At 41.4% G+C, this 17,378-nt stretch overlaps 1 protein-coding gene across 1 annotated transcript; it reads left to right on the top strand.

Annotated features, from left to right (window-relative positions):
- The first annotated feature begins 598 nt into the window (after positions 1–598).
- LOC134815244 (uncharacterized) lies at positions 599–9,704 on the top strand. The gene is made up of 8 exons (XM_063823758.1): positions 599–749; positions 5,757–5,852; positions 6,056–6,181; positions 6,537–6,626; positions 7,000–7,121; positions 7,466–7,855; positions 8,765–8,887; positions 9,094–9,704. The coding sequence occupies exons 1-8, from the start codon at positions 674–676 to the stop codon at positions 9,226–9,228; spliced, it is 1,158 nt and encodes a 385-aa protein (XP_063679828.1). The 5' UTR covers positions 599–673; the 3' UTR covers positions 9,229–9,704.
- The last annotated feature ends 7,674 nt before the right edge of the window (positions 9,705–17,378 follow it).

Genomic DNA, 17,378 nt, shown 5'->3' with positions numbered 1-17,378 from the left:
CAGTAAAAGCAGGGCAGTTGTTTTTGTTTAGTACCGTGAGTTGAAAGTCGTTAGGGGCTGTTCACATATTACGTAATCAATATTTTAGAAATTTTCACCCCATCTCCTCCTCCTTAATCAACCGTAATCAATACCCAACCCCCCTCCTGACAGCAATCTTACGTAATCATGGCCTAACCACCCCCCCCCTTCATTTTGACTTTTTTCCCTGGAAACACTGTTCTTTACGTTTGATGCTACTCTGAATTCTCTGATCATAGCGAGCCGAAATTATCATTGTTATCATATCCGGCCAAACACCTTCTAAACTACTTTCCATAATAGTCTGATATCCGATCAATTTCAAAATTTCAATTTAAATATTGTCAAATTGCTATTATTTTAGAGGGTAAAAAATAAAATGTTGATTACGTAATCAACAACCCCCCCCCCCATAATCAACCGTAAGCATTTGGAAACCCCCTCCCCCTCGGCTGATTACGTAATATGTGAACGATCCCTTAATGTAATCACTGTAGGTCTGTACTATGAAACTTGATACTTCAATATTTTGATCATAGTACGCATATTAGTGTTCACTGGCCATGTCATTGTTAAATCGAGTGATAATATTTCGTATCATTTCGACTTTTGTGCATTTCGTTGAATACTAAATTTCACGAGTAACGCTATAATGACTTTTCAGTCATACATAAGTTCGAGGAAAATGTCAAACTTCAGCTTCATAGAACTTGAACAGTTTTACAACGGTAATTGTGCTTTAAATAAATATCACCGTTCCAAAGTTATTACATATTAGAAATTTAATGTATATGAGTTACATGATTGAAGGTGCGGCCGAAGAGAGGTTAGTATCGTGAGAATATAATTATAAACAGGGACAATCATGGCTCAGTTTAAGATGCAGTAAACTCCTGATTTCTGCAGAATTGATACAGGGTGGGCCAGAACGTACAACTCTTAAATAACGTATTTCTCTTCAGAATAGCACAAAAACTTCAGGAGGTAACGATTTGGGTATACTTTAGTGGATGTGGTTTGTCACTCCCTCTTTTTTCCCTGTTTCACAATTCACGGTGACAGGCCTCACCCACTGTGATGTGTGATTTGCAAACTTTCTGGGAATCTAATCCTATATGGGCCCATGTCTATAACCGCTTAAAATGTTGTGCAATTCTGACATGAAATAGGAGTTATTCAAGAGTTGCGCATTATATATATATGGGAACTGGGAAGTTAATTATGGCCTACCATGTAATTGCTCTCTGATTTGATGTTGAGTGTTATCGGCTCTCAAGATAATAAGAGTACCACTTAAATGCATTAGATAAATATCAGCGAGACAAGTCACGTTCGTCACCAAACCTCTACCCGACAGTTACCAGTCGTTACAAGAAGTCAGTACGCGAGTGAAGTAGCTATATCAATATCTGATATTATATTAGTGTCTGCAAATTTAATATCTTCACGATTCACGAAGCTGACGATAAGAGGTGTGCTCTGACGATAAGTTGATTTGTGATACCGACAATAATAAATTAGTATCAGTAGATTACATTTTAAAACCAAATTTAATAAATATTTATAGGTGTTCTCAAGAATCTGTATCAATTGGGGGGGGGGGGGGGGGGGGGGGGGGTCCAACCCGATGTCCGATATGAGGGTTGATGAGGCCAAAATCGGAATCGGAAAAATCGGAAAATTGAGAAATTTTAGAGAATCGATCTCTAAAACCTCTCAGAAGTGATATAATTCAACCAGAACCCCTACATATGCTATATTGTTATGAGAAAACGAACTAATTGGACATTCCAATAGTATGTTTTATGTGTTTTTCCACTGCAGGGGCTAGTATGCTCACTACTAGTTGGAGTTGTCATGTACTCCCAGACCCGAGTGCTTTGGCCTCTTGACGTGAGATCGATTGTTTCTGCTCATTAATTTTATCCCTGTTACTTGTTATTATGTATTAATACAACACTAGGTACCGGGTTATATTTTGTGGTCCGGTCTTTAAACATACCATAAAATCACTAGTACACTGCACCTGAAATGTATAGTCAAGTACATTTGTATCGTAACACATGCTTGGCTGGGGGATCATGTTTTGTGTCCGTTCGGTACCCTGTATTTTCAAAACGGACAAAAAGTAGGGCGGACAAAAACGGACAAAAACAGACAAAACATTTAGATGTCCTCCTCCTCCTCCTCATAAGTCTTCCTCCTCCTGAGTCCTTCTCCTCCTCAGTCCTCTTCAGTCCTCTTCCTGACTCCTCGTCCTCGTCCTTCTCCTCAGTCCTCCTCACCTTCCTCCTCAATCCCCTTCTCCTCCTCAGTCCTACTCCCAGTCCTCCTCCTTCTCCTTCTCCTTCTTCTTCTCTTCCTCCTCCTCCTCATCCTCATTTCTCCTCCTGATCCTCCTTCTCCTCCCCATCAGTCCTCCTCATAGTCGTCCTCCTCCTCCTGAGTCCTTCTCATCCTCCTCCACCTCCTGAGTCCACCTCCTGAGTCCTCCTCCTGAGTCCTCATCCTCCTCCTCAGTCATCATCCTCTTCCTCCTGAGTCCTCCCCAGTCCTCCTCCTCCTTCTCCTCCTCATCCTCCTCCTCATCAGTCCTCATCCTCTGTCCTCCTCATAATCGTCCTCGTCCTCGTCCTTAGTCCTCCTCCTCCTTATCCTCCTCCTCAGTCCTCCCCCAGTCCTCATCCTCCTCCTTCTCCTCCTCCTCCTCCTCCTCCTCCTCCTTCTCCTTTTTCTTCTCCTAATCATTCCTCCTCCTCAGTCGTCGTCCTCCTCCTCCTCGTCCTTAGTCCTCGTCCTCTTCAGTATTCCTCCTCATTCCCCTCCTTATCCTCCTCCTCTTCAGTCCTCCTCATCCTCCTCCTCATTCTCCTCCTTATCCTCCTCCTCCGCAGTCCTTCTCCTCAGTCCTCCTCCTCCGCAGTCCTTCTCCTCCTCGTCAGTCTTCCTCCTCGCCAGTCCTCCTTCTCCTTCTTCTCCTCCTACTCCTAAGTCCTCCCCCTCCTCCTCCTCAGTCCTCCTCCTCCCTCTCATCCTTTTCCTCCTTCTCCTCCTTCTCCTCCTACTCCTAAGTAATCCTCCTGCTCCTCAGTCCTCCCCCAGTCCTTCCCAGTCCTCCTTCTCCTCCTCCTCATCCTCAGTCCTCCTCCTCATCATCCTCCTCAGTCCTCCTCCTCCTCAGTCCTCCCTAAGTCCTCCTTCTCCTCCTCCTCATCCCCTCAGTCCTCCTCCTCAGTCCTCCTCGTCCTTAGTCCTCCCCCAGTCCTCCTTCTCCTCATCCTCAGTCCTCCTCCTCAGTCCTCGTCCTTCTCCTTTTTAACAGTCTTCCTCCTCGTCCTCGCTCTCGTCCTCCTCCTTCTCGTCTTCCTCCACCAATCCTGCTCCTCTTCCTCAGTCCTCCCTCTCCTCTTCAGTCCTCTTCCTCCTCAGTCCTTCTCGGTCCTCCTCTTTCTCCTCAGTCTTCCTCCTTCTCCTCCTCCTCCTCAGTTCTCTTCCTCATCCTCCTCCTTCTTCTCTTCCTTCTCCTCCTAATCAGTCCTCCTCCTAATCAGTCCTCCTCCTCAGTCGTCCTCCTCCTCGTCCTTAGTCCTCGTCCTCATCGTCCTTAGTCCTCGTCCTCATCCTCCTAGTCCTCGTCCTTAGTCCTCGTCCTCATCCTCCTAGTGCTCGTCCTGGTCCTCCTCAGTCTTCCTCATCTGTCCTCCTCAGTCCTCCTTCTCCTCAGTCCTCCTCCTCCTCATCAGTTTACACAATTTATTGTTACTAAAATGTTTTTAAACGCATTTGAGTCTGTAACATATTGACATGTTACTGTTACTGACTCAAAATGTGCTCGAGAATTTTTTTGTTTAATAGAGTTTTACTCTCCAGTACTATGGAAAAGTTGTTACATAATAAATAAAGATTTTGATAAATAAAGTGATTTTCATCCCTTTTAATGTTATTGAAAATTGTGTAGACTATTCTTTGTATCTAACTGAGGATTGGAAGTTTGAGAAAGGACCAGTCATTAACCGTGCTACCCATTTCTGCAGATAGCCTGTTACAAATTGTGGAGACAAATTGTGGAGACAATTTAAATCAAAAGTTACTAAAGCGTTCGCTATTTGTTACGATTGTTATTACCAACCGTACCTCTTTCAATTGTGGACCGGGGTGGATGTTACTGTCAAACAAGAGTTGATTCGACATTGTGTTGTTTTTCGGACGAAACGATTCTTGTTTGGAACAAGATACCATTTTGGAGTTCTGGGACCACCACCAATCGATTTCTTGTCATATTTAAGTACAGAAATAGCTACCTATATCGCCTAGAAACCTCAGAGGGAAGATTTAAATTTTCCCGATTTTTCCGATATGAGGGTTGATGAGGCCAAAATCGGGATCGGAATGATCGGAATTGATCGGGTTGGACCCCCCCCCCCCATCAATTGTAACCAACCGCCCTTCCTAATAATGCCTAATCAAATAATTGTATTACATAAATCTGTGGTTTCTGGTATTCGTACTCGTTATTCCAATTTGGGGTTTAAATACTTGACGAGGTTAACCCTTATATATAGGAAATTGGAGTTTTGTCACCGGTTACACGAAGTAGCGAACTTGCTTAAAACATGACAGGAGACTCCCATAACTTTCTGGACATATTATATATATGATAGCTATATGATAGCTGTATAATAGCTATATGATAGCTGTATAATAGCTATATGATAGCTGTATAATAGCTGTATGATAGCTGTATAATAGCTGTATGATAGCTGTATGATAGCTGTATGAGTGATGGACAAGTTATTTTTTATAATATTACAATTTTGTCGATCTTCATCTCATAAAATGTAGTCGGTGCTCAATGTTTCGTAGTTTCTTCAGATTGTTAAACAAACTTTCTTATAGAAGTGTCATCAAATTTTACATATTTATTATATTTTGTTCTCCTTAAATTTATAAAAAGGATCAGAATTCGAGTTCTGCTGATTATTTAATAAGGCGAGACATCCTGTCATGCCATACATTTTTTGGATCGCATTTTTAGGGATATATCCAACAAATGCTTCCAGAAACCACGAGAGCAATTAGAATTTAGATCAGACCTCTTAAACAAGTTAACCACTACAGTACCACTATGATTAAAGATAGAATATCATATGCTTTGCCACACCGTTCATGCTCGAAAATACTGCTGAGCTCTTTAAATTTAGACGCACACGCTCCGCACTTCACCTGACAGGTTGATGTCCTAACAGCTGTTCTGTTCTGACAAATCAGCCAACTCTCGACCCACAAGTTTACTGAGGACAGGAAACTTCAAGAAATTAAGATCGCCATAAACTAATGGCTGTACACTGCACTGGACAGTCAATTTTGTAATCAACAGCCCGTTGCATTTGTGACAGTGTTCCAATTTCTATAAATCTGGATTGCTCCTGCAAGTTTCACATAAGGAAAGTGCCGAATATCTAGATTTCACTGAGTGTGTTACAAATTTAAACGTTTGCAAGTATAAAATCAAACAAACTGAAGTATTGCGTGATAGTGCAGTTGAACTGTCTTACCCACGTTTTAGTAACTTTTTCACAATTGCTCAACTAATTTTCACCGTTCACAAACAGGTCCCTCTATTTATAGATATACAAGTGTAACCATAGTGATTGTATCTTGTAGTTAGAGGTGTATACAGTACAATGGTTAATGGACCGGGGTATGAATATTTATTTGAGTGACTACGATTTCAGAGGCGACCCTGCTGTTTGGAGAGCTCCGGGATAAGAAACTACTTAAGAAACTTCCCGATGATATATCCAGTAGAATTGTTGGACTACTCGACCAATGTGAGTTATATACTATTCTGTCCGTACAATTTAATAAATAACGAGTTCTTCAATTTATAAGTTTGACAAATTTATCTGTTTTAAATGAGCGTCATTAAAATTTTAATGGAGAGTAAAGCTGTCAGACACGATCGGGTAAATTGTTTTGGCTGAGACTCCTCGATTATACTGCGTGTAGTTGTTACCCTGAAATAATATATCAGACGTTATAGCCGAGAAAGAAGCTTCTTCTCCTGAAGGATGTTTGGAATTCGACTCGAGGCGTGATGGGGAGGTGGTTCCGGCCAACTGTTACTCCAGCAACGATATAACTGACTTCATATGGAGAGGTACCTTTTTCTAAATTAAATTCAGAGCCCATTTAGAGTCAAAATTTAAATTACAGGACAACCTATTTTCAATTTCGTTACCCGGACCTGGTAACCTGGTAACCTGGTAAGTAGCAACCTGGTAACCTGGTAACCTGGTTCCCTGTACTAATCTGGAAACATATAAGGTTGTCAGATTGCGACCACAAACGACTGCAGGAAAGTTACTTTGGCTACCTTATTTCAATAAGCTCGAACGAGCTTTCGTCAAATTTATACAATTTTGTCTCATAAATGATTTCATAACCGCGATCTGTCACCAAATCTTGCTCAAAGCACTTCCATCAAAATCCCCTCATACAATGTCCCTTTACAGGGAATGTTGAGGTCAAAGGACTGATCAAAGGACAAAAGCTTCTCAAGAACTTCTGTATTGCGCACGGCAATCGGCTGTCATTATTTGCAGGTTTATTACACATTTAAACTTAGATTCTTTGAATTAGATTCGTAAGTTACGTACTTAATTTTACTTTTATAATTTAATAAGGTTTTACAGTGAATGCACCCTTTGGAGCCGAGCTTGCTTATTGAACAGTGAATTGAAGATGGTGTACACTGTACAGTCACAGTACTACACATCTATAAGTTGCCTCCCCACTATTATACACATAATTAATATTATGTACGTCACCTAATCAGTGTAGTTTTATCTATATTTTATATAACGAAGAATAAAGGAGAAAATGCGATAAGCCTGGACCAAAAATGTATGACTCAAATATTGTTAATTATTGATTATTAATTAAATAACAATATTGACTAGCCTTGAATATTCTCAGGTTCCAAGAAAAAGCCCCTTAAAGCTCAGATGGTTCTGACAAATGCTGCTCATGTCGAAATGATTCCAGATGGGAAGAAGCATGGCAACCTTTACTCCATCACTGAACTCGCCTATCCAGTGGTACATGCCTACTTTTCTTTATTTATTGATCCAGAATCTGGAGTTTATCGGATAATGTTGAAAAAAAGTGGGGAAAATTACTTTATAATTAGCTGTGTGACCTAAATCCATTGTAGCATTGTATAGTGTATACTACCATGTATCATTGTATACAGTATACATGGTATACATGGTATATATGGTATACATGGTATGCATGGTATACATGGTATACATGTTATACAGTATATGTATTTAATTTTAGATCTCTTTTATGCATAATAGTTCATACTTCATTTGTCTCTCCTTTTTTAAAGGAAAAATCATTCCTAAGATTTGTTCAATAAAGTTCTGACCACATTCAGGTTACGGTAAAATTTCCTTCGGTGGACGAAGGACAACAGTGGTTTGAAGCTTACAAAGCAAGCCAACTTTCTACCGTCTCGAAGGATAACGAATTAGTTTTGTCTTACGCCGAAGAAGAAGAAGACGATGAGATGCTGTATGAGGCGCTTGAAGATATCGACGATTCTACGCAAAGCGCAGGGTCGTTTGCCACAAGTCACAGTACTGGAGAGTTGTCAAAAAGCGTCTCGTTCGCTAGTCAAGACCTGTTACAGAGCGAGGGTGGGAGTGTGACACATTCGGACAGCAGACAGAGTCAACTGTCACTAAACAGGACTGACAGTCAACTGAGTCACGTGTCTGAAAAAAGGAACGAGGCTCCTTCTCCGGAATTCAGCGAGATAATCAAGGTACCTTCTTACCTTCTACCATAAAGGTAGACAATTTAATTCGTCTGCCATAATATATGTTCATTATATATGCAAGCCTCTTGATTTATAAGTAACCGTAATGTTTAAAGCTCTAATTTACAAAAACAATACATTCTCAAGAGGTACTGATTCTGGGACAGGGATAATATGTGGAGAGTGGTATATGTCGTTAATCAAACTGAGTTGAGAACTAATAGAGGTGGTGGTAGTAGTTATTGTTGAGAACTAATAGAGGTGGTGGTAGAAGTTATTGTTGAAAACTAATAGTAGTTATTGTTGTTGTCCGATCAAAATACTATAAGTACATTTTTAGTGGGATAACCCTGGTGTCGCATACCTTTCTTAGTCAAATTCTGATCTCACAGTACAATGCGGCCATGGCTCAGCTCTTGTTTTATTAAATGTGACGACCTGTCACTAATATAACCATATTAGGGTCCTCAATTTAGAACTTATGTGTCGTTATAATGTACAAGAAACCCGCTAGTCGAAAGCTGTTTATACTAACTGCTAAGTAACGTCGCAGTAAAACTTACCTGAAGCTGCACTCTTATTCTAACGTATAGTTTCCCTCACTTCCGACGTTATTTAAAAACTTTACTTCAATGAAAATTCTAAAAATGCTGTAACCCTGCTAAAAATCGCGAGTTTCAGCCCCATTAGCGAGCGGAAATATTCTTCAGCGAAGGGTCACTTTTTGGTAAATTTGTTGTGTTTTTATTCTGTTGCCGGGGAGACTAAGTCAAGTTTAAAAGTAGTTTCAGAAATGTTTACCGTTGGACCAAAAAAATCACATACAGTAGTCTGAGATTGCAATTTAGTATTATCTTTGAAAAAAATGTAAACAGTAACATTTTGACTGCTAAAATTAATGCTAAACTTCGCCAGGAGGAAGATATGATGAAGGTGCTTGAAGAAGATGTGCCAAGTTGCTGGGGCGAGTTTAGCTACCAGCAGGTGTACCAGACTGAATGGAGCTTCAACCTCAGCCAAACAGTTCTTCCGGGCAAAGTGAGCCATATTTTAGCCAACAATTTATTGCGACAAATTTCATTTCACATTACATGCGTCGAAGTATAATTGGGATATAAATCTGATATGCAACAATACACGTGTAGTTATGTAGTAGTAGTAGTGATCTGACACGTGACCTGACACGTGACCTGACACGTGTAGTAGTAGTGACCTGACACGATACAATACTCCTCCATCCTCAGAATCTGTTAAGTTTGAAAAGAGGACAGATGGTGCTGATAAAAGAGCAGGTTAATTCTGACTGGTGGGAAGCTGTGGATTGTCGAGGAAAAGAGGGTTTTGTAGCTTCTTGCTTTCTGTCACTCGCTTTCGAGTAGCAAATGTTACACGCCACATACGAATTACGATCATTTAATGGCATGCAGTTAGTTTAAATATCTTCCCAGAAATGCTCAGTTATCAACCATAAAATTGGTTACTTTTCAGGAATTTTGTACGAGTTCTTCGAATTTGACATTTTATGGCCAGACTTTTAATAAGCTGTTTTAATAAATTTCAATATCTTGGGATCTTTTTTGCTATATCATGATACTTTAACTGTATAAGTCAATAGAACTCTTTAGCGAAAACTGTCAATGTTGTTATAGCGATTTTAACCTGATCGTTTAAAATGCGGCCACCACATTTTGCCTGTCAAATTAAATGATTTCATATGTTATTGCTTTCAACAGTTATATTGCAATTAATCAAATTTCCCACAACGAGAGTTTCTGGCTTCTGCACGATTGCATAGAAAATTTATGAACTTGCCGACTATTTAAATACAAAACCTATCCAATATTGATTATGAGATATTTTTTCGTTATATAATAGCTGTCTCTTACTCTGTTCAATATAAATGGTTTAATTGGATTCGCGCTGGACCCCCCCCGGCCCCCCTCTCGCTGGACCCCCCCCCCTATTGCTGCTTGTAAGAGCTCGTTATTATGCAGCTGCTTCTGTTTTTTATAAATCTTCTATCAATTAAGGTGCTTGTGCAGTAAATAGAGTGAAGAAATCAACTTTAAAAAAATAATTTTACCCAGCAAGTTTAAAACACACCGGATCATAAGTTGTCTCATAGTACAATTATAGACTCTGAATAATAGCTTGATGGATTCTTGCAAAAACACCCCCACCCCTGAAAAACAGTTACCCACAAGAACAAGTTAGTATAATCTCTCGACGTAGATATTAGCGTTCAACCAATTCTGTTAAAATTCTGATTGCACCCTGATTGCTGACCTACAATGTTTTCTGGATCAAGCTGAATACAATTGATATGTCAGAGTGGGGTATTATAAGTTATTTTGTAGTTTCCCTGTTATTATTAAATCCTATTGGGAATGAAAAGCGACAGCGAGATAAATCTACCAGTCAAACCCCAGTTTCTTGATCAGTGGGTTGAAGAGACCCCGTCATTACCAACGTTCTCGATATCATATTTACTTCTCTAGTGGTTTAAGAACTCTTTACAAAACACGGGATTTGCTCAAAATTTAAAAATATTATGTCTCAACTATCATTCTTATATCACGAGATGCTGTAGTATAGGGTTCACTTGAGTTAAGTCTATAATGACTAATGAGTCTATAATGAGTCTATAATGAGCCTATAATGAGTCTATAATGAGCCTATAATGAGTCTATAATGAGCCTATAATGAGCCTATAATGAGTCTATAATGAGCCTATAATGAGCCTATAATGAGCCTATAATGAGCCTATAATGAGTCTATAATGAGCCTATAATGAGCCTATAATGAGCCTATAATGAGCCTATAATGAGCCTATAATGAGCCTATAATGAGCCTATAATGAGCCTATAATGAGCCTATAATGAGTCTATAATGAGCCTATAATGAGCCTATAATGAGCCTATAATGAGCCTATAATGAGCCTATAATGAGCCTATAATGAGCCTATAATGAGTTCGTCTGGCCGTGCCATAGAGGAAATTGTAAGTATGTCGGGGGAGGTTTATTCTCAGAATTGTAATTATGTCGCGAACAAATTGGATCCAATCCAAGGTCTTGTCCGGAGAAGGCCTCGTTCACACAGAGACATGTTAAATAGTAAACGGAGTTATCTGGAAATGTTTGTTTTGTTAAATTAATACAAGGTTCCTGTAAACCGGATAACAGATGAAATCAAATGATTACACATATTGATTGAAAGTTTACCTTAAATAAACTGGTAACAAACAGTGCATTATTAAGGTGCCCTACTGATCACTGTAGTTAAGTAATTTATAATTGCCAAAAAAAACATCCGCCGACAGGTTTCAAACACAATCCCGGGTAAGTGCTAAGCTCTACCACTACGAGAGACCTAATAAGCTAATAGCAATATTCAAATCTATATACTCGTAATAAAGTGGCTTGTTCTCTGAGTTTTAGACATTGTCGTGGGATGGTTCATGGACTCCGAACTTCTTGATTGGGTGATCTGCGAAAGGATTCCCAGACGAGAAGCTGATCACTGATGGGTCAAAAGTTCGTCATGTCTGGCGAGATGACGGATGCTCTAAAGTGTCAATACACTTTGGCGTTAGTTGGCCGCTCTGTCCAGTTTATGTTCAGTGCCATCCTCAGCATTTTTGTATAACAACCATTTATACGCTTTGCGAGGGTCTGGCTGATAGTCCATGGTTCAGAGCCACATAGAAGGATGGACTCGACTGTAGCCTGGAATAATACCTTGAGATCTCTACCATTACCGGACTTCCATATCATCTTCTTCTTGTGGCATGACGCCCAAGCCTAATAATGATACATATTATGCACTATGTCAGTATATCCTGAGCGATGAGGCTCTATCAGAGGCTGTATTGGTAAACCTTCTCTCAATAAAACACAGTTCGTTACCTGTTTAGGTAAACTTACCTGTTTATTGAAGGTAAATTTCCAATTCAATGTGTGATCATTCCAGCTGATAACTAGGTTTTAGGAACCATAAACAATATACAATACAAGGCCTTCTCTGGGTAGTCTTCTCCGAACAGTATTATTTATCGATGAAATTCCGGAACTTTTGCGATATTTTGGATCAAATTTGCCATAATTCAAATTTCTGTGTTTGTAACGCGCTTAGGCTCATATATGATCATCATTTGTTTAAGATCCCGCGCGCGCTGCATTGCCAGTCGCGTCTAGTCGATCGGTCGATCTGGCCCGGCCCCACGTTCGTGTGTCGTGGTTTGTGGTTCGGCACTAGGGTTGGCCCAATGCAACGGGTCCATACTTGCCTACCGATAATTTACCCAAAATCGTTATCGATTATCGCGATAATTTTCAAGAATTATCGCGATAATCAACCAATTTTTATTAGGGGAAAATAGCCAAAATTTAACATATTTTTCTAATAGTAATCACGATTGAATGGACTCTTGATTGTGGATTGATTGTATGAATATTTGAAGATCAGCTGCAGATCGAAAGGGATGGAGAAATGTTACTAGCCTGTATGATAAAAAGTGATGACGCAGTACAGTACCTACTAAGATAAAAATAACTAAAATACATTGATTAAGATTGTAATGATATAACTATAAGGCTAAATATCAACGATGTTATCAGATCAATTCAATTAAAGTAAAAATCTCTTTGTTATTGTTCAAGTAGTTCAACAGTGAAATGTGGAGCTGTTAGCTGCAACCAGCTCAACGGAGACCGTTTTGTCAAAGAACTTGTCCCCTCAAAGCAGATCCCAGCGGCTGAACCCTGTTCCGTCCCCCTGCTCACATTCACATTTCTCTGTACTGTTTGTTTCTTCTCCTCCATTTTCCTCCGTTGGTTCTTCTCCATTTTCTTCTGTTAGTTCCGGGGTGCAACCTACGTCAATCTCACTAACGTTACCTGACTTCTCCTCGAGTAACAAGTATTCCCATTTCAGGTATCTACTTCGTCCATACTTTTCCTCTACGTCAGAACATTTTCCGGCGTCCGTCATTTTCTTAACTTCAGCTGCTTTGAGTTCTTTGTCAAATACATTTACCTTAAAGAGCTCTCCACCAAAAGCATTTCTATCTTCAAACCCACCCCCATAAGAGTCGAACTCGTTCTCCAGAACCATATACCCGTCCAACCTAAGCTTCTTACCAGAGGGGGTTATGATGATCCGAGAAGGATGCCATCAAAGTACACACTAGCTGCTCTGGTAGTGGGACTCCACGTGTAGCAAACGTGTCTCCATATCCCTAGTTGTTCAGTTACCTTATTTCCCAACAGTGCCAAACGTCCCGAGATATCCGTCATCGTCTGAATAGATCTCCTCGACATAACTAGAGGTTCCGTAAGCAAACCACCACTTACTACTACCATGCCGTACCTTCTTCACCCATCCACATACCGAGAAGGACTCATCTAGGGGTTCCATTCTTGGCTTTAACAGAACGTAGTCTTGAGCAGTTGCTCCAAACTTTAGTCCTCTGTAGCGTCTTTCTACCAGTCTTTGTCCAGCATCGTGCGAGGTAGAGTCTGCGGTGGTGGTGGCAAGGGTTCCGAGTAGGAGGAGGAGAGATAAGGTGAGCAACATGTGAGCTCTCCTACAAATACTCTGGTTTATAAACACGATCACATTGTCAGACGATATAAGTTTCCGGGTTTTGACTTTTGACTTTATTAGAAACATTCCGGATATGATTGGGTCGTTATTCTAAAAAAAATTGTCAAGAAGTGTGGCTCACCGGTCACTTAACGTCACTTAGAGCTCAATTATGGCGACCAAGGTCTGCGACTGGCTGCAACAGGTGCATATGATCTGTGACACGAGATATCCTTGTGTTTGGCTTGTACTAACTCTAATTGGGTATTTCGTCACAAGTCATCCCCTTACCAGAGGGGGTTATGATGATCCGAGAAGGATGCCATCAAAGTACACACTAGCTGCTCTGGTAGTGGGACTCCACGTGTAGCAAACGTGTCTCCATATCCCTAGTTGTTCAGTTACCTTATTTCCCAACAGTGCCAAACGTCCCGAGATATCCGTCATCGTCTGAATAGATCTCCTCGACATAACTAGAGGTTCCGTAAGCAAACCACCACTTACTACTACCATGCCGTACCTTCTTCACCCATCCACATACCGAGAAGGACTCATCTAGGGGTTCCATTCTTGGCTTTAACAGAACGTAGTCTTGAGCAGTTGCTCCAAACTTTAGTCCTCTGTAGCGTCTTTCTACCAGTCTTTGTCCAGCATCGTGCGAGGTAGAGTCTGCGGTGGTGGTGGCAAGGGTTCCGAGTAGGAGGAGGAGAGATAAGGTGAGCAACATGTGAGCTCTCCTACAAATACTCTGGTTTATAAACACGATCACATTGTCAGACGATATAAGTTTCCGGGTTTTGACTTTTGACTTTATTAGAAACATTCCGGATATGATTGGGTCGTTATTCTAAAAAAATTGTCAAGAAGTGTGGCTCACCGGTCACTTAACGTCACTTAGAGCTCAATTATGGCGACCAAGGTCTGCGACTGGCTGCAACAGGTGCATATGATCTGTGACACGAGATATCCTTGTGTTTGGCTTGTACTAACTCTAATTGGGTATTTCGTCACAAGTCATCCCCTTACCAGAGGGGGTTATGATGATCCGAGAAGGATGCCATCAAAGTACACACTAGCTGCTCTGGTAGTGGGACTCCACGTGTAGCAAACGTGTCTCCATATCCCTAGTTGTTCAGTTACCTTATTTCCCAACAGTGCCAAACGTCCCGAGATATCCGTCATCGTCTGAATAGATCTCCTCGACATAACTAGAGGTTCCGTAAGCAAACCACCACTTACTACTACCATGCCGTACCTTCTTCACCCATCCACATACCGAGAAGGACTCATCTAGGGGTTCCATTCTTGGCTTTAACAGAACGTAGTCTTGAGCAGTTGCTCCAAACTTTAGTCCTCTGTAGCGTCTTTCTACCAGTCTTTGTCCAGCATCGTGCGAGGTAGAGTCTGCGGTGGTGGTGGCAAGGGTTCCGAGTAGGAGGAGGAGAGATAAGGTGAGCAACATGTGAGCTCTCCTACAAATACTCTGGTTTATAAACACGATCACATTGTCAGACGATATAAGTTTCCGGGTTTTGACTTTTGACTTTATTAGAAACATTCCGGATATGATTGGGTCGTTATTCTAAAAAAAATTGTCAAGAAGTGTGGCTCACCGGTCACTTAACGTCACTTAGAGCTCAATTATGGCGACCAAGGTCTGCGACTGGCTGCAACAGGTGCATATGATCTGTGACACGAGATATCCTTGTGTTTGGCTTGTACTAACTCTAATTGGGTATTTCGTCACAAGTCATCCCCTTACCAGAGGGGGTTATGATGATCCGAGAAGGATGCCATCAAAGTACACACTAGCTGCTCTGGTAGTGGGACTCCACGTGTAGCAAACGTGTCTCCATATCCCTAGTTGTTCAGTTACCTTATTTCCCAACAGTGCCAAACGTCCCGAGATATCCGTCATCGTCTGAATAGATCTCCTCGACATAACTAGAGGTTCCGTAAGCAAACCACCACTTACTACTACCATGCCGTACCTTCTTCACCCATCCACATACCGAGAAGGACTCATCTAGGGGTTCCATTCTTGGCTTTAACAGAACGTAGTCTTGAGCAGTTGCTCCAAACTTTAGTCCTCTGTAGCGTCTTTCTACCAGTCTTTGTCCAGCATCGTGCGAGGTAGAGTCTGCGGTGGTGGTGGCAAGGGTTCCGAGTAGGAGGAGGAGAGATAAGGTGAGCAACATGTGAGCTCTCCTACAAATACTCTGGTTTATAAACACGATCACATTGTCAGACGATATAAGTTTCCGGGTTTTGACTTTTGACTTTATTAGAAACATTCCGGATATGATTGGGTCGTTATTCTAAAAAAAATTGTCAAGAAGTGTGGCTCACCGGTCACTTAACGTCACTTAGAGCTCAATTATGGCGACCAAGGTCTGCGACTGGCTGCAACAGGTGCATATGATCTGTGACACGAGATATCCTTGTGTTTGGCTTGTACTAACTCTAATTGGGTATTTCGTCACAAGTCATCCCCTTACCAGAGGGGGTTATGATGATCCGAGAAGGATGCCATCAAAGTACACACTAGCTGCTCTGGTAGTGGGACTCCACGTGTAGCAAACGTGTCTCCATATCCCTAGTTGTTCAGTTACCTTATTTCCCAACAGTGCCAAACGTCCCGAGATATCCGTCATCGTCTGAATAGATCTCCTCGACATAACTAGAGGTTCCGTAAGCAAACCACCACTTACTACTACCATGCCGTACCTTCTTCACCCATCCACATACCGAGAAGGACTCATCTAGGGGTTCCATTCTTGGCTTTAACAGAACGTAGTCTTGAGCAGTTGCTCCAAACTTTAGTCCTCTGTAGCGTCTTTCTACCAGTCTTTGTCCAGCATCGTGCGAGGTAGAGTCTGCGGTGGTGGTGGCAAGGGTTCCGAGTAGGAGGAGGAGAGATAAGGTGAGCAACATGTGAGCTCTCCTACAAATACTCTGGTTTATAAACACGATCACATTGTCAGACGATATAAGTTTCCGGGTTTTGACTTTTGACTTTATTAGAAACATTCCGGATATGATTGGGTCGTTATTCTAAAAAAAATTGTCAAGAAGTGTGGCTCACCGGTCACTTAACGTCACTTAGAGCTCAATTATGGCGACCAAGGTCTGCGACTGGCTGCAACAGGTGCATATGATCTGTGACACGAGATATCCTTGTGTTTGGCTTGTACTAACTCTAATTGGGTATTTCGTCACAAGTCATCCCCTTACCAGAGGGGGTTATGATGATCCGAGAAGGATGCCATCAAAGTACACACTAGCTGCTCTGGTAGTGGGACTCCACGTGTAGCAAACGTGTCTCCATATCCCTAGTTGTTCAGTTACCTTATTTCCCAACAGTGCCAAACGTCCCGAGATATCCGTCATCGTCTGAATAGATCTCCTCGACATAACTAGAGGTTCCGTAAGCAAACCACCACTTACTACTACCATGCCGTACCTTCTTCACCCATCCACATACCGAGAAGGACTCATCTAGGGGTTCCATTCTTGGCTTTAACAGAACGTAGTCTTGAGCAGTTGCTCCAAACTTTAGTCCTCTGTAGCGTCTTTCTACCAGTCTTTGTCCAGCATCGTGCGAGGTAGAGTCTGCGGTGGTGGTGGCAAGGGTTCCGAGTAGGAGGAGGAGAGATAAGGTGAGCAACATGTGAGCTCTCCTACAAATACTCTGGTTTATAAACACGATCACATTGTCAGACGATATAAGTTTCCGGGTTTTGACTTTTGACTTTATTAGAAACATTCCGGATATGATTGGGTCGTTATTCTAAAAAAAATTGTCAAGAAGTGTGGCTCACCGGTCACTTAACGTCACTTAGAGCTCAATTATGGCGACCAAGGTCTGCGACTGGCTGCAACAGGTGCATATGATCTGTGACACGAGATATCCTTGTGTTTGGCTTGTACTAACTCTAATTGGGT

The sequence above is a fragment of the Bolinopsis microptera genome, chromosome 5 (genome assembly GCF_026151205.1).
Source record: "Bolinopsis microptera isolate Bmic1 chromosome 5, MBARI_Bmic_1.0, whole genome shotgun sequence".
Taxonomy (NCBI): domain Eukaryota; kingdom Metazoa; phylum Ctenophora; class Tentaculata; order Lobata; family Bolinopsidae; genus Bolinopsis; species Bolinopsis microptera.
This window is presented reverse-complemented; position numbering and strand designations above follow the sequence as displayed.